The following is a 24,343-nucleotide window of genomic DNA, read 5'->3' on the forward strand; positions in this document are numbered from 1 at the left end:
TATAAACTCCATATGTTATAGCACTACAACTACACAACTATAAACCCAAAATAAATTTAGACATTAAATAGAAATTAAATTACAACCCCCCCCCAAATCCTAATTAATACTATTAATTTAGTGGTACATTGTTCTGCCAAAATTATATCCTGTTCATAGCATGAATATGCCTCAGGTTCTTTTGAGTTTAGCATCCTTACATTGTCCAGAGCTGTGTGATGATCAAATTTCATATGACTTTTTTCCATAGGAACTACCATGAAGCCTACATTTGCAAAGCCCACCACATCATTAGGTGATCAGTAAGATGTGGGAGGTGAATAAAAAGGAGCATCAAAGATTTGAGCTGTTTTTTTTGGGGTGGTGACTTGACAGATAGTAATCTTTCACTGAGACAGGAACATGGATGGGGAGGGGCAGCTAGGGTAGTTTTGAAGATGAATTTGTGATACCTGAGGAACCACTAGATATCTAGTAGGTAAATGGATATATGGAACTGAAGTTCAAAATAGCAGGTCTGGACCTGAAACTGAGGTTTGGAAGACAACACCATGAAGAATGGTGGCTGAAGCCAAAGAACTTGTGAAGTCATGGTTAAAGAAGTGGAAGAACCAAGGAAAGAAACATATGAGGGATGCCAAGAAAGAGAATTTTTAAGTGTTCTGGTTTGCTAATGCTGCTGTTATGAAAAATACCAGAAATGGATTGGCTTTTATAAAGGGGATTTATTAAGTTACAAATTTACAGGTCTAAGGTCATAAAAGTGTACAAACTAAGGCACCAACAAACTGGAAAAAGGCCGGTGGTGTCTGGAAAACCTCTGTTAGCTGGGAAGGCACGTGGCTGGTGTCTGTTGATCCCAGGTTGTGTTCCAGCTCCTCTCTCAGCTCCTATGTGTCCCTGGTTCTTTCTTCCTGGACGTTTCTCTTTAAGAGCCTGTGGGGCCTGTCTTAGCATATCCTGGGGCAAACTCTGGGCTTCATCTCTCAGCGAACATCCTTCTGTCTGCATCTCCAAGCATCTTCAAGTGTCAGCATCAGCAAGCGTCTGGGCCTGTGTGCCTCTTTTTAAAGGACTCTAGTAAACCAATCAAGACCCACCCTGAATGGGCAGGGCCAAGTCTCCACGGAAACATTTAACCAAGAGGTCACACCCTAATCGAAAAGATTAATCAATCTGCCCTCGCAAGATTGGATTAAAGAATATGACTTTTTCTGGGGGACAGAATATATCCAAACCGGCACAAAGAGGCTATATTAAATTCCACAGAGACAAAATAGGATTGAAATGTATTCTTTGGACTGGCAGGTGAACATGAACTGTCAAGGTCATGGTGACCTCTAGGGGAACAGTTTCAGTGGGAGAGTGAGGAAGAGACAGTAACATAAATTCTTCAAGAAACTTGGCTGCCGAGGGAAGCAAAAAGAGCAGTTCCTGAAAGATGAGAGAGAACATTATCTCCAGTCTTAAGAGAATTAGTAGAAGGGAAGAGGCTGAAGATTTAGGCAAGGGATTACCTAAATTCTATGAGAACAAAGACTTTGTTTAGGTCACTTCCCTATCCCTAGCACCTACAGAGCACCTGGAACTCAGCAAGTCCTCAAAAAAGAGGTGGGATCAAGCAAGAGAACACAAGAGGCAGGGGTATTAGTGAGGAGGGGAGGAGAGGTGGAGAGAAAAGAGGGGCAAAGGGAAGGGAAATTAACAGTTTTTGATCACTTCTTGTACTCCAGGCTCTTTGCATTCATAATCCTTGAAATGATCCTTAAAGCAAGATATTGTCTCCATTTTACACGAGTCCTCTGAATGTTAAGGGTTAGGTAATCTACCCAAGGTCATTAATCTGCTGAGAGGTAAAGGCAATCTTCAGACACATTCATCTGCTCACAAGGCTCTTATTTCTCCCATCGCACCTTACTGCCTCCCAGTAGAAAGGGCACAAATGTGTTCCTCTACAGCCAGAGGAAAGAAAATACATAAAGAGATTCTCATTTATAAGCAAGGTGGGAAGTTGTAGTTCAAATCTGCTGGCCTCTATTTTCTCTGTGAAATGAGAAGGTAATACAATTGAGGGGAAGGAAGTTCAGTTGGAAAAGAATGGTAAAATTATCTACTAATACCTGAGGAGGTTATACTAGGGGCTGACCCAGGGCAAGTAAAAGGACTGAGGAGCTCCGATGAAGACCTAGATGAAATTAATCTTACAGCAGCCCCAGTCTGCATGTCTATGTATTATGTCCAGCTGATCTCAGAAGATGATTTGCTAGAACAGGGAAGGCAGACCATAAGAATGAACCAGATAGGGGTTTGTTGGGTGAATACATCAAAGTAAAAGGAAACTGGAGAAAAGTCCACTCAAGTGATTATGTGGGATCTAATTTGGATAAGGAGGTGAAACTAGGTGGGGGTTGGTATACCAAGAGAAAATTAAGAGCTCAAGATTTTACAATGATATTGAGTGAGAAGCAATTTCAGTGGAGCAAAGAGGAGGTCTTCAATCACCTTCATCTCCATTCTACTTCAGCAAACCTTTCTAATCTCTGGTGCTTGTTGACTGTACCAAGTACACTTGTACACTTCTTGTACTCCAGGCTCTTTGCATTCATAATCCTTGAAATGATCCTTAAAGCAAGATATTGTCTCCATTTTACACGAGTCCTTGTTCTAGCAAATCATCTTCTGAGATCAGCTGGACATAATACATAGACATGCAGACTGGGGCTGCTGTGCTCTACTTCTGTTATTTGCTTTTTTGTAAGAATATAAATACAAGGAACACTTTTGTTCTGGGTTACCTTGTAGTTAAACCTTTGCCCCAGACAAGGAGGTTATAAAAATGGACAGTGGAGACCAAATCTATCAAAGGCTTTTTCCTTCTCCTGACACCCTGCAAAGGGCCAGACTGGGCCAGTAAACAGCAGCAGCAGCAACAACAAACAAAAGGCTGAGCTGGAGAACAACTAGAGCTCTTGAATACCTGGCATAATATGAAGATTAACCTAATCTTATCCCTTTTCTTCCAAGATATTTCCATTTAGTATAAAGGAACGTACTTACTTTGTGTAAGTCAGTCAGTCAATTGTGATATATAAAATGCTTACTATAATTTTTCAGGAATGTACCTATTTCAGAAATTAAGGAATGCTTTACTGTCTCAGCAATGCTAGATTATCCCTACCAACTTATCTAATAGAAAGGAAATCTCTTTGATTGGTGTTCTAGTTTCCTAATGCTGCCAGAATGCAAAACACCAGAAATGGATTGGCTTTTACAAAAGGGGGTTTATTTGGTTACACAGTTACAGTCTTAAGACCATAAATTGTCCAAGGTAACACATCAGCAATCAGGTACCTTCACTGGAGGATGGCCAATGGTGTCCGGAAAACCTCTGTTAGTGGGAAGGCACATGGCTGCTGTCTGCTCCAGAGTTCTGGTTTCAAAATGGCTTTCTCCCAGGATGTTCCTCTCTAGGCTGCAGTTCCTCAAAAATGTCACTCTTAGTTGCACTTGGGATATTTGTCCTCTCTCAGCTTCTCTGGAATAAGAATCTGCTTTCAGTGGCCTTCTTCAAACTGTCTCTCATCTGCAGCTCCTGTGCTTTCTTCAAAGTGTCCCTCTTGGCTGTAGCTCCTCTTCAAAATGTCACTCACAGCTGCACTGAGTTCCCTCTGCCCCTCAGCTCATTTATATGGCTCCACTGATCAAGGCCCACCCTGAATGGGTTGGGCCACACCTCCATGGAAATATCTCATCAGTTATCACCTACAGTTGGGTGGGGTGCATTTCCATGCAAATCTAATCACCACCAAAACATGTGCCCCACAAGACTTCATCAAAGAATATGGCTTTTTCTGGGGGACATAATACATTCAAACTGGCACAACTGGACACAAAGTGATTAAAAAGTAAATACAGAACTATAAGAAATGTGTTAGCCCTAATGACTTTACATCACCTCAGAAGACACCTACCCTACCTGTAAGTCTTCTGAACTTAATAAAAGCCAGTCATAAACAGTATGATACCTCCACAGTCTGGTCCCACAAACTGAAGAAAACCCCAGAACCTCAATCTGTTCAACACTGAGGTTCTGCAACAGTATATGTAACTGGGTGTTAGCAGATGTATGGAGCTCATTACTCTTAAGAAGGCATACAGATGGAAATATAACCAACTTCAAAAAAGTTGTGGATACATTTGCAGTTCAAAGACTAGAAGGAAGAAAAGTATAAAAACATTTAATTTGTGTACCTAACCTTTTGAGATCAAGGGTAATATTGACCTGTTGGTTAAATGACCAACTCAGTATTACTTTTATTTCTTATGTTTTGTTATCTTTGTAAGCTCATGGCCAAAGCAAAATAAAATGCCAAGACCGTTAACAAGTCATCTCAAAAATTCAACTACTATTCTATATAGACACACATAGCTCACATAACTAATTTTTCTTTGGCCTACCAGACCAGACATCAGACTTTTTAAACTGGAGGTAGTGAAACTGATTTAGTGGGTTGCAACCTGATTTTTTGGTGAAAAAAGTTTTCAATTATATGTGTGTGTGTGTATGTATGTGTACAGGATGGGAAATTAACATTTATTTCTTATTGTGGGTCACAGTCAAAAAAGTTTGGAAGCATTAGACTCAATCAGTAACAATGACTCATTCCCAAGGTCTAAATACTCTAAATACTTTTTCAAAATTATTAATTTAATCTTCATGTAACAGTTCAGTGAGGGAGATAAAAACAGTTACAAATCCTTGTTTTAAAACAATTGGCCTCATTCATAGAAGACCTGCTTCTTGTTTGGGTTTCATATATAGCAGAGCAGCTCCCTCAATGCAATCTATTGAAAGTTAGCCTTAGACACAAGGATTTGTGAAAATAGGAAAAAAAAAAAAAAAAAAAAAAAAAAAAGTTGGCCTTGTTTTTAAAAAACTTGTACTTACAGGATAGTAGGAAAAAAAAAAATACAAACCCATACAGAGAAATTCAAAATAACCCCACCTGCCAGATACCAATATCCACCAATTTCAACATTGTGCCACCTTTGCCCACCCGCCTGCACTCCCTCCCTGTCTTCTGAAATTTTGAGAGCAGATTGCATACATCATACTCCTTGAAGACGTACTTCCATGCAGACTACAAAACAAGGATGTTCACTTACGTAATCACCTTCAGTGCAGTTATCAAGTTCAAAAATTTAACACTGATATAAAGTTTACATTCTATATTCCAGTTTTTCCTCATGTCCCAGTAATGTTCTTTGGAGCATTTGCTCCTCCATTCTTAGATCCCATCCAGAATTATGTATTGCATTTAACTGTCATCTCTTTAGTTTCTCTTTCCTTTTTTAAAATTGTATATATTCAACACAAATTTTCCCATCCTTATCCCTCCCAAGCATACAATTCAGTGGAACTAATCACTTTCACAATGTTGCAGTACCTTCACAACCACCCATTACAAAAACTTTCTCTTCACCCCAAACAGAAACCCCACACTCATTTTGTATTAAATCCCTATTTCCCCCGCCCCTCTCAACCTGTACTCTACATTCTACTTTCTGTCTCTATGAGTTTGCATATTCTCCAATATTCTCTTTATGGTTACCATGGGCTTAAATTTAACATCCTAAATCTGTAATAATCTCATTTGCTTTGACACCAACTTAACTTCAATAGCATAAATAAACTATGTTCCTTTATCCCTCCAACCCCACACCTTCATGTAGTTCTTGTCACAAATTACATATTTACACCTGAGTCCAAAACCATTGATTTATCATTACATTTTATGCATTTGCCTTTTAGACCTGCAGGAAGAAAAAGTGAAGTTACAAATAAAAAATACAATAGCACTGGTATTTATATTTATCCATGTCATTATTTTTACCAAAGATCTTTATTTCTTCATGTGGCGTCAGTCAACTGTCTATGGTTCTTTCCTTCGAACCTGTAGAACTTCCTTTAGCATTTTTTGTAGGGCCTGTCTAGTGGTGACAAAGCCCCTCAGCTTTATCTGGGAATGTCTTAATTCCGCCTCCATTTTTGGGAGAGTTTTGCTGGATACAGAATTCTTGGTTGGCAATTTTTTGCTTTTAATGTTTTATATATGCCTTCCCAATGCCTTCTTCACTCCGTGGTTTGATTAAAAATCATCACTTAATCTTATCGAGGAGCCCCTGTATGCTGCATATTGCTTCTCTCTTGTGACTTGCAGAATTCTCTATCGCTGGCATTTGACAATATGATTATAACATGAAGCAGTGTGAGTCTATTTGGATTTATCCTGTTTGGAGTTCTTAGAGCATCCTGAATGTGTATATTCATGTCTTTCATTAAATTTGTGAAGTTTTCAGATATTATTCTTCTCTGCCCCCTTCTCTCTTTTTTCTCCTTCTGGGATTCCCACAATACATATATTGGTAAACTTGATAGTGTCCCAAAGTTTCTTCAGGCTCTGTTTACTTTTCTTCATTCTTTCTTCCTTCTGCTTCTCAGACTGTATGATTTTAATTGTCTTCAAGTTCACAAATTCCTTCTTCTGCCAGCTCCAACATGCTGTTGAACCCCTCTAGTGACTTTTAAATTTCTGTTACTGTGGTCTTCAGCTCTGTTTGGTTCCTTTTCATAATTTCCATCTTTATATTTATATTCTTTTTGTTCATCTATTGTTTTCCTAATTTCCTTTAGATCTTTGTCTATGTTTTCCTTTAGCTTTCTGAGAGTATTTAAAACCACTTTTAAAAGTCTTTGTCTGAAATGTTTCAGATCTGATCCTCCTCACTGATGGTTTCTAATACTTTGATCTTCTCCTTTGCCTGGTCCATCACTTCCTGTTTATTTGTATGATCTGTAATCTTTTGTTGAAACTGGACATTTTGACATTTTTAATGTGTTACTGCTAGACTCTGAGCTCTGAGGCATCTGTTCTTTAAGCTTGTATCCAGCAAGTATTATGACAGATCTTTCCATGAGTGCCAGGAATTAACAAAAAAGAAGGGGGGGGGGGCAGATAAGAAAACACCTTTCCCAGTCTTTGCAGATTGACCTGTGCAGAGTGCTTTTGTGCAGAGCGCTTTCCTACAGGCTTATCTATACGAGTTTGGAGAACAACTTCAGGTCCAAGTGCATAGGCCTCTTGTCTTAGACATGTTTCTGTTAGTTCTTGCTGGTTGTTCAAAGCTTTTATGGGGGGACAAGGCCCTGAAGCATCTCACTCTGCCATCTTGACTGGGTGAGGTCACCTGGTCTTCCAAGAAACTCATGGAAAATTCATTCTACATATGTAACTCTTAAAAAAAAATGAAGAATTTATATACTGTTCTCTTGGAATATGCATTTCCTCCAGAATTAAAGATGCCACTAGTACAAAAGTTCTCCTTCAGTTTCAAAGAAAAAGGAAACACAGATGAGTGGAAAAATGGAGACAAAAATTAGATGAAGAACAGAGTAGGGTGGAGGGGATGGAAAGACTTAGGTGTTATTTTTTGCTTTTATTTTTATTTTGGAGTAAGGGAAAGATTAAAAATTTGACTCTGGTGATGAATGCATAACTGTATGATGGTACTGTGAATAACTGTACACTGTGGATGACTGTAGGATGTGTGAATATATCTCAATTAAACTGTATTAAAAAAAGTAAATGAACAATGGGGGAGGAGGGGAATGGAATGTTCTGGATATTCTTTTTTATTTTAACTTTCATTTTATTTTTTGGAGCAATGAAATGTTCAAAGTTTGACTGTGGTGATGAAAGCACACCTGTATGACGATACTGTGAACAACTGATTGTATACTTTGAATGATTGTATGTTATGTGACTATAGCTCAATAAAATTGCATAAAAAAGAAAAAAGGAAACAGATTTAAAACTATGAGGCTATTTTATGATATTTTTCCCTTCCTAAAAAAATTCAATCATCTGTGAAACTCATTCTTATATTTGCTAACCACTATCACACCTACCTGAACCTATCCACACAAAGCAGAGAAACTAAGAAATTATAATGGCATTGAGAATTTTCCAGTTCCTATGGAGGCAACCTTGCTGTTACCACTGACTCTCTTACATTGTGAAAATTGTTTACCTCCACTTCTGGGCAGTCCTAGCTACTCTATAACAAGACTTAGAAAATCTACTCAGAACTTGAGTTCTGGTGATCCAGGTGGGAAGAGTGGTTTAGTCACAAAACCTTTGCATATGCCAAAGTAGTCCAGTTTAGCTTGCCCAAATCCTGAAGCTATGTGAACCTCTAGAAATGGCCCATCACACTCAGGAATCTGAAGGAAAGGCAACAATGGGAAACCCCCACAACTCTTATTGCCTAGAGCCAACTCACTGCTATTGACCACAAGGAAACTGCTGAAAGATACACCTGCCAAACCATACCAAGACTTTACTAGGTTCCTTGCAGTATATAATATGAACTTTACTGTTCCTGGGAGATAATTCTTGAGTACATAACTAGCAAACAGTTCTTTAGCATATATGTTAACATTTGATCCATGGGAAAAAAGAAGGGAAAGAAAATAAGAATTAGCATATTTCCTTTTTGTTGGGGATTGAATCATGTCCTCCACAAAGACATGTTCAGGTCCCAACCTCTGGCTCTGTGGGTGTGAACCCATTTGTAAATAGGAACTGTGAATATGTTATTAGTTAGGTGTGCCCAAACTGAATGAGGGTGGGCCTTAATCCAATATTATTCTTATAAGCTAAAGAAATTGGACACAGATGGAGAAGCCGTGTGGAATAGTCAGAAGCTGGAAGTCAATGGAACCTGGAAGAGAAAGGAGAAGATGACGCCACGTGAATTGGCATGTGACAAAAAACCCAAAGACCAAGGATATCCAGCAGCCAGCCCCAGAACACACAGTCTTCAGGAAGAAAGAATTGCCTCGTTGACACACAGATTTTGGACTTCTTCTAGCCACATAACCAATACATTTCCATTGTTTAAGCCAACAATTTTGTGGTATTTGTGATCACAGCTAGGAAACCAAGACACTATTTTACAAAGTGGTTGTAATAAAACAAATATGACCAGACCAAACAAGACAAGATACAAATGGGATGAGGTGCTCGTTAACTTCTGGTCTAGTTCTTTTTCCCTACATCACAGGGTATCCTTGGAAATACTGGAGGATGCCACGCAAGACTTGAGCTCACCAATCATTAGGTTACTTCATTCTTTTTACCTCTATATGGCTCTCTGTCACTATACAGATGGTTATATACCTCATTAACTGCAGTAAATTCTTATCTAGGTAAGAGAAAACCATAATAGAAAAACTTATTTATAACTTCTATTTTAAAGATTACATATACGAATGGCAGTGAAATACAGGAAAATGCTGTCATCTGGACTGGGAACGAAGTAAACTGACAAAAATATACACAGGCCAGTAGTAGTTCTTATGAATTATTAACTCTCACAGCTACCCTAACTGATGTTCACTAGTATATGTGTTCTTTTACACAAAAAGGTTTTGTAACCTGTACCTAAGTCCACACTATGTTACCCATTCAGAATTGATTTTGATGGTTCTCTGATTTCTGTATATGCATAACTAATGGATTATTTATTTACATACTGCCTTGTGTCAAAGGGCTTTCAAAGAGAAACAGAGAAAGATAATATAACTTACTATATTAAATGTCCTCTAGTTTAAGATTGCCAGCTTCACAGCTACTTGAGTACCACATATATAAAGTCTTCTTACATAGTGCCAAATGGGTTTCTTAAGCTATATCTTGGTTCTAGGTGATCATATCTACCTAACATTACTGCTATGAAGATCAAACGAAATAATGTTCATAAATGCCTGGTAAAGAGCAAAAGTTAAAAAAAATAAGAGAAATTATTACTGATAATTCATAATATGTGAATAGCCAAGAAGTTTTTGGAAAAGTTTTGGGGAATGTAGGGTTGAGGAATCTGCCCTTCTAAAAATTAAATCTATTCTAAAATGAAAATATTTAACTGCGGTCGCAGTTGACTCGTCTGGGGGGGGGAGGTGGCGGCCGGTTACCAAATCCTAGGCTCTCAGGATTGCTTGGAGGGTACCGGCGGCGGGGGCTCTTTCCCGGAGGCGAGGGCGAGGCGGGGGACTGGGCCCTGTCCCCGGCGTAGGCGTGCAAAGTATGGAGGGTGGCGAGAAAGGAACAAGCGGGACACGGTTCTTTTAGGGTGAAGAAGCCAAGAGAGTTTATTAGGGGAGAGTACAAGCTTATATCGGGCATTTAGAGGGCGGGGTAGCTGTAGAGGTTAAAGGCTTGGATTGGTTCTGAGAGGGCGCGGAGGTTGATTGAAAAGGGGCGAGAGTTGCTCCGGTAACGGTGTCTGGCAACAATGTATGCGCACTGGTGGTAATGGGAGTTGCACTGGCAACGGGGAGTGTCCGGGCAAGATAAGGGGGTGGGGAAAAGGCGGTTCCCTCCGGCAAGCCTCCCCTAACAGTGTTATTTTGGGTGAGGAAATGGGGCCTGCCTCCGGCCTCACTTTCCCAGGCCCGGGGGGCTGCGGAGGGCGCTGTCGCCCGTGCCCACCACCCTCCCCAGGGGCTGATCAGGTCCCCCAGCCCAGGCCCGCCAAGTTGAAGCACGTAATCAGTGTCCCGCATTTAACACAGGATGACACTGGTAGAGAAATATATAAGGTGATGGACAGAACAGGATAAAAAGTTCAGAAAGGGATACAAATTTAAATACCAACTTAATAAATGATTTTTTAAAGTAGTATTTCTAAAGTGGAAAAGGATGATTATTCCACAGTGTGTTTCCTACCTCACTCCAAAATAAATTCCACTTGGATTAAAAGTTTTAAGGTATAAAATTAAACCACAATAGGCAAAAAGAAAAACATAGGTATATTTGTATAACCTTCTAAGTATTCTATCTAAAAAAAGATTATAAAGGAAAGGATTGTTAGATTTGTCTACATAAAACTTTAAATTAAAAGGCAACTTGGCGATGAGGAAACTAAGTGGCAGCTAGGTGAGACAGGGTGAAAAAACACTTCCATGAAAAACATTAGATAAAAACCAGAGGGTGACCCAGAATACTGGTTACAGCAATGCGCCAGCTAGATGAGGTCTGCTAGTTCCAGAGGGGCCGTATGCTTGGTGAAACTGGGAGTCTGCATTCTGAAACGAGTAAGCTGGCTGGAAGACCTGCAGCTGCACGATGGTCTGGGAAAGCCGGGGTTTGGCGTTTGGAGACCGACGGGCTCTTTAAAATAAAAAAAAAAAAGCGAAAAACCCAGGAGCGGCTGCAGCAGTGATAGTGGGAACCACGCAGTAAAACACAGCAAGAGGGGGCTCGGCTGGCCTCTCGGTGTCTGGCCTGGAAGATAGCCTGCTGCAGATACCCTTGGGGCTGGGGGAACGGAGGGGAGAGCCGGAAGCCGAAAGAAACCCCGTGGCTAGCAGCTGACTCCCTGGAGGGCTGGATAAACTCCTGCCCAGGGCCGTGCCCACAGCCCAGAGCCCCTCCAGTTGTCTCGGAGCTGGGAAGGAGGAACTGTGCGAGGAGGGGGGTGTGGAGACACCCCGTTCGGCCATCTTTGCATCAGGCTGAAAGCGAGCCGGTTCCCTTCAGGGACGGCGCACACTGGAGACATAGCATGGCATTCCCTCGGCAGAGGTCCTGGAGGATCGCAGCTGGGCGGGGGGACCCACTCGGAGAACCCAAGTCCGGTGGTTTGTGGGGACAGTGAGAGAGAGGGTCTGGGGCTGAAATGAAATGAAGGCTTAGACTCTTGCGGCGGCCTTGTATCTCCGGGAACCTGGGGGATTTGAATATTAAAGCTGTCCTTCTTCCCTGGCCACCTGTACACATGCCCCACATTCAGGGCGGACGGCTCCAGCAACACACCCAAACTGAGTTCTCCAACTGAGCCCCACAAGAATCATTTCCCCACACACCGCGGGGACAAGGTGGAGAACTGACTTGAGGGGTATAGGTGACTCACAGATGCCATCTGCTGGTTAGTCAGAGAAAGTGTACGCCACCAAACTGTGTTTCTGAAAAATTAGATAGGTATTTTTTTTTTTTACAACTTGAAAGAACCCTATCAAGCAAAGCAAATGCCAAGAGGCCAAAAACAACAGAAAATCTTAATGCATATGATAAAACCAGACAATATGGAGAATCCAACTCCAAACACACAAATCAAAATATCAGAAGAAACAGTGTACCTCGCATAATTAATCAAAGAACTACAATCGAGGAATGAAAACATGGCAAAGGATTTAAAGGACATCAAGAAGACCATGGCCCAGGATATAAGTGACATAAAGAAGACCCTAGAAGAGCATAAAGAAGACACTGCAAGAGTAAATAAAAAAATAGAAGATCTTATGGAAATAAAAGAAACTGTTGGCCAAATTAAAAAGACTCTGGATATTCACAATGCAAGACTAGAAGAAGCTGAACAACATCTCAGTGTCCTAGAAGTCCACAGAACAGAAAATGAAAGAACAAAAGAATGGAGAAAAAAATTGAAAAAGTCAAAATGGATCTCAGGGATACGAGAGATAAAATAAAACATCCAAACTTAAGACTCATTGGTGTCCCAGAAGGGAAAGAGAAGAGTAAAGGTCTAGAAAGAGTATTCAAAGAAATTGGTGGGGAAAACTTCCCAAACCTTATACACAATATAAATACACAAAGCATAAATGCCCAGCGAACTCCAAATAGAATAAATCCAAATAAACCCACTCCGAGACATATTCTGATCAGACTCTCAAATACTGAAGAGAAGGAGCAAGTTCTGAAAGCAGCAAGAGAAAAGCAATTCACCACAAAGGAAACAACATAAGACTAAGTAGTGACTACTCAGTGGCCACCATGGAGGCGAGAAGGCAGGGCATGACATATTTAAAATTCTGAGAGAGAAAAATTTCCAACCAAGAATACTTTATCCAGCAAAACTCTCCTTCAAATTTGAGGGAGAGCTTAAATTTTTCACAGACAAACAAATGCTGAGAGTTTGCCAATAAAAGACCTGCCTTACTTCAGATACTAGAGGGAGCCCTACCAACAGAAAAACAAAGGAGAAAGAGATATAGAGAATTTTAACAGACATATATAGTACCTTACATCCCAAATCACCAGGACACTCATTTTTCTCCAGTGATCACGGATCTTTCTCCAGAAGGGAACATAAGCTGGGACATAAAACAAGCCTCAATAAATTAAAAAAAAAAAAAAGAAATGAATATACTCAAAGCACATTCTCCAACCACAATGGAATACAAATAGAAGTCAATAATTTTTGAACTGTAACTCCACTATTTACTTCCGACATGATATAAAATACACAAACTCTAAGGACAAATCAGTGGTTTTGAACTCAATGTAAAATATGTAATTTTAGATAAGTATATAAAAGTGGGGGAATGGAGGAGTATAGGAACATAGTTTATAGGTCCTATTGAAGTGAAGGTGGTATCAAAGAAAAACAAGATTGATATGGATTTAAGAGGTTAATTTTAAGCCCCACAAGAAACACAAAGAAATTATCAGAGAATATAACCATAGAGATGAAAAGTAGAGTTTGGGTTAAAAGAAATGGGGGAAGGGCAATGGGGATTTAAGAAATGAGTGCAGGGTTGCTGTTTGAGGTGAAGGGAAATTTCTAGTAATGGATGGTGGGAAAGAGCATTACAACATTCTAAATGTAATTAATCCCACTAATGGAAGGCTAGGAAGGGCGTGGAATGGGAAGATTTAGGCTGTATATATGTTTCCACAATTGGAAAAAAAAAAAAAAAAACAGTCTAAATAGATGACAATTGAATGCCAAGGATGAACTTGGATGGGATTGGAGGATAGAGGACAGGTGGCTCAAAGAGACACAGTTGAGACATAAGGAAAAGGAAATATAGAATGTAAGCTTCGTATCATTGTTGAATCTCTTGTACTTCTTAGCTGCGCTTAATGGGATTGCATAAAAGAATGTTCTTGTTCATGGGAAGTGTATACGTGAATTATAGTGTATGTTCAAGGATGTGTGCAGCTAGCTCTCATATGTTCAGAAGACAGAGCAATAGATGATGGATGATAGATAGGGAGGGAAGGAGGGAAAGAAATAGCAATGTGACAGCAGGTTAAAGTTGGTGGATTGAGCTATTGGGGGAGAGGGGTCAGGGTATGATGGAATTCTGTGTATGGGATTAGTATTGTTTTTGCAACTGTTCCTATAACTTTGAATTTATTTCAAAAAAAAAAAAAAAAAAAAAGGCAACTTGGCAAGACTGTTGCTGCAAAGGAGAGGCTAGGCCTGCCTATAATTGTGCCTAAGAGCCTCCTCCCGAATGCCTCTTTGCTGCTCAGATGTGGCCCTTTCTCTCTAGCTAAGGCAACTGGGCAGCTGAAATCACTGCCCTCCCCTGTATGTGGGATCAGACACCCAGGGAAGTGAATCTCCCTGGCAGTGTGGAATATGACTCCTGGGGAGGAATGTAGACCCAGCATTGTGGGATAGAAAACATCTTCTTGGCCAAAAGGGGGAAGTGAAAGGAAATGAAATAAGCTTCAGTGGCACAGAGATTCCAAAAGGAGCTGAGAGGTCACTTTGGTGGGCATTCTTACACACAATATAGACAACCCTTTTTAGGTTCTAATGAATTGGAATAGATAGCAGTAAATACCTGAAACTGTCAAACTACAACCCAGAACCCATGAATCTTGAAGATTGTATAAAAATGTAGCTTATGAGGGGTGACAATGTGATTGGGAAAGCAATGGACCACATTCCCCTTTGTCCAGTGTATGGATGGATGAGTAGAAAAATGGGGGCAAAAAAAACACAAACAAACAAACAAACAAACAAACAAAAAGGCACCCAGTATTCTTTTTTACTTTAATTGTTCTTTTTCACTTTAATTTTTATTCTTATTATTTGTGTGTGTGTGGTAATGAAAATGTTCAAAAATTAATTTTGGTGATGAACACACAACTATATAATGGTACTATGAACAACTGAATCTATGCTTTGTATGACTGCATAGTATGTGAACATATCTCAATAAAAATGAAAAAAAAAACTAAAAAAAAAAGATTTAACGTCGATGACTACTGAAACTTTACACATTATATAAAGATATTATACATAGACATGTATTGAGACGCCGTGGTGCTGGAATAGCTGGAGGGAGGTAAATGACATGGTGGAACTGTAACCCATGACAGTCTTTGAAATTTTGCTCTCTAACTACTTGTTAAATCATCCTTTGAAATTTGCTCTATAGCTATTTGTTGAATTGTGCTTTGAAAGTCTCCACCTTTTTGTATATACCCTATATTGAATAATAAGGAAAGAACTGAAACTGTGGAACTGTAACCCGTAACAATTTTTTTAAATTACCTATGTAACTGCTTGTTGAGCTGTACATCGAAAGTTAACACCTTTCTGTATGTATGTTATATTTTACAATAATGGAAATAGCTGAAGTTGGGGAACTGTAACCCATGACAGTCTTTGAAATTTTGCTAACTACTTGTTAAATCATCCTTTGAAATTTGCTCTATAGCTACTTGTTGAATTGTGCTTTGAAAGTCTCCACCTTTTTGTATATACCCTATATTGAATAATAAGGAAAGAACTGAAACTGTGGAACTGTAACCCGTAACAATTTTTTTAAATTACCTATGTAACTGCTTGTTGAGCTGTACATCGAAAGTTAACACCTTTCTGTATGTATGTTATATTTTACAATAATGGAAATAGCTGAAGTTGGGGAACTGTAACCCATGACAGTCTTTGAAATTTGCTCTCTAACTACTTGTTAAATCATACTTTGAACGTTATCACTGTTATGTATATATTTTGAAGTCCACAGTAAAAAAATTCATTAAAATATATATATATAAACACACACACAAAAGCAAATAGCAAACTAGGAAAACAATTGTAACAGAAATGATTAAATGTCCCTATCACTAATATACCAAAAAAAGCTAATTCCATTAAATATCTATGTTTATTAAATTGACAGGATTAAATACTTCATCTACTTTTGATTAATGTGTGAGAAAACAGGCATTGTCTTATTCTGCTAGTCGGTGTGTAAGATACTCAAAACCTTTCTGGAGAGCAATTTGGCAATATAAATCCAAAGTCTAAAACACATACATACCCCAAAACATTGTTTTACAATAATGAAAAACTGGAAATAATCTACATGTCCTATAGGAAGAAGTGGTTATAATTTACAACAGGTTCATACCATAAATTACCAGGGAGCTATTACAAATGAGGTTATAGAACTATTTTCATTGCCACTGAAAGTCATTTAAGATATAATGTCTAAGTGGGAAAAAGCTTGCAAAACTGTATATATTCCAAAAATAAAGTATTCTTAGTCATGGTGCTTTAGGTAAAAGGATTCTCATTTTTCTACAATGAACATTATTACTTGTGTAATAAAAAGCTTTTTTAGACAAGTGAAATTAATATTTATAACATGAAGGTCAAACCATTCCCCCTTTTAAACAGTTTACTGTATGAGCAAATTGTTTTAGGTGTAAGGACCACTATTGACCTGTAAGGGTTCTTTATGTCAGCATTTCTGCCCACTTTTTAAAAAGACTTCTAATTTATGGCAGCTGACATTTTTGTAAAATACAATAAAAATGAATTTATTAGAAAAATGAAATTAAAAGGCATACAAAATACAACTTTCAAGTTTTAAAAATATTAGATTCACAAATATATAGTTATTCTGTCAAAATTTCCAAAAGAATATTTCTAAACTCTTACCCTCAAGTTCTGTACCTATCTTATCACTGACAGGTAACAAACAGCAGACCATGCCTGCAGTAGCACTGCTCAGAGTGATCTGGAAGCCTTTGTGCTGTGGGCTGCACCAAGTGGACTGAATTCTGATCTAACATATGGAGACTCTTCTGAAATAGGATATAACTTTCTCCAACAATAGGAATATTTGGTCTCTTTCCCTATTGTTTGCTATATTTATTAGCCTGTAATATTTTTCTAATGCTAGTAACAGTCATTTTCTATGAAGTTGTATACAATGTTAAACTATCACTCATTTTCAAAAAGAACAAAGACAATCTCATATCGTGGAAAACTGATTTTTGAGAATTAATAAAATTTTCCAAATCATGGGAAACAGTAGTCATCAGGGTATTCCAAAGGGAACTACCAGGAAAAGATTTATCTGGTTGAAATGGGAGCAATGCAAAGTGTACAGACTGGTATTGAGATTTTAAGGATCAAGTGGAAGAAAATGAGACAACTAGCCATTTCCTTGGCAAAACGAATATAGTCCCTGGGGTACAGGATGAGTGAGCCCGTGGCATTCTACCTGAGGAATGAATGAATCAGTGATGGACTTCTATGGACACAGGCTAATGTTCTGAAGACTATAAACATCTTATTTCACGTTAAGATAAAAAGAACTTAGGTTCCAAGTAGATTCCCTGAAAACAGGTGATCCAGTCTCCAGAAATTAAGTCCCATATTCTAGTAACTTATTGTCAAAGATAGAAAAAAATGAAATGTTATGGATCAGACTGAGGATTCCCAACCAATACTTACATTAATAAAAGACATGGGAAACCTTTAATTATTTTATTATTCTCATGCTTAACAACTGCTTCAAATTCTATCTAATGATACAAAAATGCAAGACTACTCTTAGCATAATGCCTTACATTCAGTTGGAACTCAATAAAAATTCAATAAAAAATCTCTTCAAGCTGTCAAAGAACAATAAGGTCAGATACTTTATTCTTAAATTTTATCAAGTGAGAGTTTGGGTGCTAGATTAAAAACATGATGAGCAGTGACTTAATATGAAATGAGTAGAAAGACTAAACAAGACAGAAGCAGAAACCGAAACTAAACAGGAAGCCTAAAGAGAAAGCTCTAAAGTAGTAAATGAAGTCTGAAATAGTCAAGAGGGAAGATGAAGATGAATGCTGGTAGGACTGAGAACTGAGGGAAAAAAAAAAATCTCACTGAAAGCTAGAAATGGTGAAATACAATTCATGAAGAAGCCACATCTCATATAAAACGTGTTTTAAAAATTGAGGTATAAATTATATAGTGTACAATTCTTAAATGTGCAGCTTGATAAATTTTTACATATATACACACTTATGTAACCACCACCAAGATCAAGATACAAAACATTTCTAGTGGCTCCACCCAGTCAGTACCCACCACCCACCTACCACCAAGGTAACCTTTTCCCTGACTTCTATCCTTATTGATCAGTTTCACCTATCTTTGAACTTCTTATAATTGGATTCATATAGAAGTTACTCTCTCGAGTCTGGTTTTTTTTCACTCAACCTTATAGTTTGAGATTTATCCCTGTTTTTGCATGTTTTTGCAGCCATTAGCAGTTAGCTCCTTTTTACTGCTGAGTACTCCATTGTATGACTCTACCACAAATTATATATCCATTGACATTTGAATTGTTTCTATTCTGCTATTCTGAGTAAAGCTGCAATGTGTGAGCATTCCTATGTATGGGTATATGCCTTCAACAGACTGCTGGGCCACAAAGTAAGTGTATGTTTAGCTTTAGAAGACTTCACCAGTTTTCTACAGTGATTGTATCAATTTACCTCCTACGAGCAGTGTTTGAGAGTTCTCATATAAAGTTTTTACACTGAAAAACCTCTTTGGTTGAAGAGCAACAAGAGTTCTGAGGCTTCTTGTTTGTTTTGTTTTTTGTTTTTCCATCCTTTAGAGCAAGGATAATGTAAGGGATAATGTAAGGGATAAGATAAGCAGAGGACTCACACCTTACGAGTTATACCAGATGATTTTGGACATGTGTATATTCTTTTAGCTAGAAAGTACATTTTAATATTTAATATATGAATTGTAGATGCTAGTGCCGTTACTCAGACCTATGTTAGATGGGCATGATTGTGATGCCATTTGCATGTGCCTGGATGAACAGAATTACGTACTCTACATAATCTAGTTCTAATTGAACCAATGCTCACCAACTGGAACAAGTGGCTAAAAAGTCCTACAAAGACAATACTAATAATGTAAGCATAAGCAAACAAAAAGGAAATGGCCAATCTGACACTTCTATTCTAGAAAACCACCTTAAAAGACTAATAACTGTGACTCTCTAATCAGATTTCACAAGTAGGCAAAAAATATTCCCCCAAAACAAGACTATTTAAAATAAGGATTTACGATATTTGCCAATATAAAGTTTTAAACAAACTATTTTTATATACTGTTTTATCCCTTTTAATTTTTTTGTTTCTTTTATAATGTGTATAACAGTACAAAGTACATGTATATAATTTTGAAGTAAATTTACACATATTAGGGCTACATAGGCAAATCTTTTTACCAACAGGATAAACAATCAAGAGTTCAGAGACCCTCATTTTAGAAGTATTTTTTAGTATTAAGCTAGTAAGTACTTAGGCACAGATGAACTTCTAATTTTTAAAGCCATACATAATAAAATGTACTCCATTAGAAATAATCAGCTGCTATTTAATGTTAAAATAACACATCTGACCAGTGGGGACAGAGTGAGGGGGGCAGACAGGAATGGAAAGAAGATGAGGGAACTTACCAGGTATTGGTACTGTTCTATATCTTGGTAGGGGTTTGGAGGAGGGTACATCAGTCAAACTCAACTGTACTTAAATGCACATTTAAGACTAGTGCATTTCATTCTATGTAAATTTTATCTCTAAAGAAAAAGAAAAGGACCTATAAAACATATGGACCTTTAAAGATATGCTTAGGAGCGAATTATACTGATATCTGCAATTTACCTTGAAATGTATTAAATTAAGACAGACTATTGTATGGACAAAGGGAATGGATATATGAACAGATATGTGATAGAGCAACTAGAGTAAAATGTTAACTGTAGAATCTAGGTGGTAGATATATGGGTATTCACTGTACAATTCTTTTAACTTGCCTTTATGTTTGAAATTTTTCATGATAAAATGTCGGAGAAGTAATATATCTACCTTAGCCAATACTAAGTTGAAAACTGACAAATGTTAATAATTTAGAATAGTGTAGTGATACAGGGGAAAGTTAGAAATTAAAAAGGAAAAAAGATAGGAACATTAAAGCACAGTTTGATGCTTTTACATACAATAATCTGTGAGGTGAGAATTATCCCTATTTAACACACTAGTAAACTGAAACTGAGTAAAATTATAGAACATGCCCTAGGTCACACACTGTGAGGCAGAGTCAAGAGCTGAATCCAACCTGTCCAAATAGACTAGATGTCTGAATCTTCACATTTCTCACAAGTGGCTCCCCCAGCCTAGGACCCAAATGTTTTCACTATAGCAGGGAAATCACTTCGCCATTCCAGCAGGGATCAGCTCTGACAGTCCGAAAGCTCCTCCCCACAGCCCAAACTGAAATCTGTCTCCCTACTGTTTTTCCTCTTAGGTTTAATTCTTGGGGCCATATAGAATCTAATCCCCACATGGCTGCCCTTCATATTGCAATACCATTGAAAATTTGAATAAGCAGATTTCTTTTCCAGTATTTTATAACATTATCTATAAAGCTACAGTTAGATGTAAAATGTGCATAAGGTCTCACAGAATTGGGATGAAAGTAAAATGAGAACATATGTGAAGCACACAGCACTGTAACCAGCAAAGAATAGGCAAATACTTTGTTCTTTTTCTAACCTTAACCTTTCCTTGGAAATTGTACCATGCCACTCATTATTGAATACTTTTTTTAAAAAAGAGACTTAGGAGCTCATGTTAAATGTTGATAGAGGTTTTCTTTCCTGCACTTATTTTAACTAATGACTTTCTTGATTTTGTTTCCTCATTTTATTTACCATTTTGCCTTGTTCTGGAATTATAAGTTGTAGCATTTTATGTATAACTAGTTATATAACTACGATCGCTTCTGAAGCACTTTTCAGTTTCAAAAATTACTACAGGTGGCCAACCTGTGCAAGCAATGTGTTAACAAAATTTTAAGTTTATTTTCTTTTTGACTCTCAGAAGATATTTTTCAAAGGTAAGATTAAAGGAAATGACCAACTGGTGATAACCTTTAATTCACTTGACTATGTATATTATATGCCCTAAAGCTGTGATTTTTACTTTACAAATATATTCAGGGATTCTCTAAAGGATTCCTAAAGTCACAAATCTGCCCCTTTAAGCAATACAGTACTTTAGTATAAAAATAAAGTTATTCTACCATGAAAAACTTTGCCTGATATAAGGACAACCTACAGTTCAGATGTGGAGAAAAGTTATTTTCATATTCAAATGGAACCAAAATAAGAGTGTTTTTTTTTCCCCACTTAAAAAAACTCCCCAAGATTGTTAAGTGTTGGAAGGAATTCTAGAGATTATAATTTTGTAGCTGCACAAATGGATATTCATTTGAAATGATTAACCTATAGTAGAGCTTGAACCAGATACCAGGTGCCCAAATTCCTGACCCAATGATCTTTCCATTTTACAATCATGATTTCTTTTAAACCAAATATATTAAAAAAGTGATTACGTCCATCCATTACTTCAACTTCACTAAATTTCAGTCTGGCCACCCATGATGTCACTTCCTTTTGTAAACGGGTGTATTTTTTTTCCCTAGCTATCTTCGTTTGACTATAATACAACATTTTAGAGCTCACAGTCTATATTTATGCCAAATTTTCCAAGCCTTTTTCTATTCCTCAAGGATACCAATACAGTCTCGGGAATGCCTTGACCCTCCTTTTCACTACATTTCTTATTTCAAGCAATCAAGTGCTATTACAAAATTTAAAAATAAAAAGGATTTATTTTAAAACACAAAGCACACACGGCAGCGTTGTATCTCTTCCTCACTCAAAGGGTCTAATAGCAAATTTTAATGCTATGGGTTACATGCAGATGCTTTCTAAAGAAAGAGCCCAGCAACAACCTTGATTTAAAGGAAAAGCTTCTGTGAACTGTGTAGTGGAAGGCCAAGGATAAGGTTTGGGATCCGACCTAAAACAAATATGGAGGTGAACAGGCATGAGATGCCTGCTGGACCCACCGGCCAGGGCCAGGCTGCAAGCTCCTGGCTATTTGGTTTCTGTTTAAAAGAACGATGGGCACCAAGGAGGCACGTACCCCAGGACAAAGATAGGGCAGGCGGGGCACTTGGAATCGCGCTCAGGGAAAACTCAACAAGTCTGGATGGCGAAGGATGCACCGAGAGCTGGATGACTGACTGCCAAGAGGCTCCTGCTGGCCTCTGAATAACCACTACCCCTTTCCAGGATTTACCGCCGCCGGCACAGGCCGGCTCGTGGACGGCCATTTGCACTGCGCTCGTCTACCTGCCCCGACGTTCGCTTGAGACCCGGGGTTTCTATCTACCAGTGACCCTGCGCGGAGTCGATGCCTCCACCCGAGGCCCACTTTCCGGCCGTGCCAGTGTCTGGGTCACCACCAGCTTTCCAGGAAGAAGACAGCGTCGGGCCTTTGGGGACCGGAGCCGCCTTCGAAGGTGGGCGGAAGGATGGCTGCCCTCGCGGGATGAGGGCGCAGCCGGGAACCCTCCAGACCCGGCCCCGTCGCGCGCCCTCAGCCCTTGCCGCGGCCGGCTGCGAACCGCGGGTTCCGGGACTGAGGCGATGGGGAAAGGGGGCGGGCGCGCCATTATGAAGGGGAAAATGGTGGGCGGGCGGGCCCGCGCGCGGCCGCCGTACTCACCCGGGCCGGCCAGTGCGGGTAGCCCTTCATCTTAGCGAAGACCAGGTCGCCCGCCTTGTATTCGCGGGGCCGCGGACGCGCCATCCCAGCCGCTCCCCTTCCCGGTCGTCCTTGGTCGCCGCCGAAGATGCCGAGAGGCCGTCCCCACCGCGGGCCGACGGACTGCGCCGCGCTCCCCGCGGGCCTCGAGCCGGGCGGGCGGGCAGGCGAGCGGCCGCTCCGACGAGGGGAAGCGGCGAGGAGGCTGCTGAGGCGAAGGGGTGGGCAGGGGGGCGCAACAGGCCCGGCAAATCACGGCCCGGCAGCGGGGGAGGGGAGCCCCCGGCCGCTCGGCGCTCGCCCGCCCGCGTCTGGCCGCGCCGAGGTCCCCGCCGCCACTGCGCGCCGCTCACAGGCGCCGCGTCGCCTGCCTCATGCCGCCACCGTCGGCCTCTCTCACGGGCTGCCAGGAGCGGCGCGAGCGCCGGGCCTCGCGCTTCCTCCGAATTCCTCCTCGGGCAGCGACCGCAAACACGATCTTATTATTGTTCTCGCGCGCGCTCAGCATCACCCACACCCCCCACCCCACCCCGCCCCGCTTCCCGCTCCCCTCCCCTCCCGCGGCGGCCGGTTAATTCCTAGGTACACGGCCGGCTTTCGCGGAGAAACCGAGCGCGCCAGCCGGGCTGCTCGGCGGGCGGGCGGGCAGGCGGTGGGTGCGTCCTCCCCCAGCACCGAAGCCCGCGCTGGGCGGGCGGGAGCGCCAACCCCGGAGGACGCCTGCCGCCCGCTCTCTTTTGTTCTTGGCGGGGAGCTGCCTGCCGCAGCCCAGCCAATCACCACCCGGCCGACCCCTTCCCCGCACGGCCGCCCCACACTGGGGGCACATGCACCCGCGCCCCCCAGTCCCACGCCCGCTTCCTGCGGACTCGCCAACCCCCTGCCCCCCTCTCCTGCTTGGCTAACCCCCGCGGTCCAATTCCGCGGGTGCTGTCCGGGAAGTGTGGGACAAAGGCGCTCCAGGCCCTCGGGACAGCTGCCCGAGGGAACCCGCTGCCCTGCGCATCAGTCTGCTGGAAAGAGCACTGCTTTGGAGTCAGCGACCTTGTTGGGTTCTCGCCCCAGGCCCGTCCTTGACAACGCTGAGTGACCCACCTAGCGCAAGCTATTTAACCAGAGTCATCGCCAGTTTTCTCATTTTCTGTATGGCACAGTCGGGGTTCGAACATGGATCTGTAACTCCAAAGTCCCTAAGCAGTTAGGCTTCTCTGTGTCAGTTTCATAGGCCTGCAGTTTTGTAAAACGGAATTACACTGGTAGGTCCCTTGTTTCCAATTCTGTCCTGCCAACATTTTGGACAACGTTTTGAAATTGGCATTCGACTGTGACGATTTATGAATACAGTTCATTAGATCTAGAACAACGTGTCCACGTACCACTATTTTACACAGAACTCCTTAGCTGGCTGTTTTCAAAGACAATTTGGGAGTGAGAATCTTCCTAACATTCTCCTCTATGAGAAGTGAATCAAATAAAGTCAAGGAGTCTTTTTCTGAATCTGCCCAAAAATGAATGCTGCCTCTTTATTTATCCTCCAGAAGCCTGCCTTTAAGGAGAGGTCATCTGGTGCGGCTTCAGAGTATAGTTGACTTTCT

The 24,343-nt window shown here is 40.4% G+C and overlaps 1 protein-coding gene across 3 annotated transcripts in view; it reads right to left on the reverse strand.

Annotated features, from left to right (window-relative positions):
* The window catches only part of HDGFL3 (HDGF like 3), a 133,988-nt gene extending 110,745 nt beyond the window's left edge, over positions 1-23,243 (reverse strand). For 2 of the 3 annotated variants that reach the window (XR_005216377.1, XM_037833183.1), the window contains exon 1: positions 22,710-23,243. Coding sequence is in view for 2 of the 3 variants with exons in the window: in XM_037833183.1 (XP_037689111.1) it covers positions 22,710-22,793 (84 nt within the window). In the remaining variant the exon portion in view is untranslated. The remainder of the gene's footprint in view (positions 1-22,709) is intronic. The other variant, XM_037833184.1, reaches the window with a different exon arrangement.
* Between the last annotated feature and the right edge of the window lie 1,100 nt (positions 23,244-24,343).

Source organism: Choloepus didactylus, chromosome 4 (assembly GCF_015220235.1).
Source record: "Choloepus didactylus isolate mChoDid1 chromosome 4, mChoDid1.pri, whole genome shotgun sequence".
In the NCBI taxonomy this organism is placed as follows: Eukaryota; Metazoa; Chordata; class Mammalia; order Pilosa; family Megalonychidae; genus Choloepus; species Choloepus didactylus.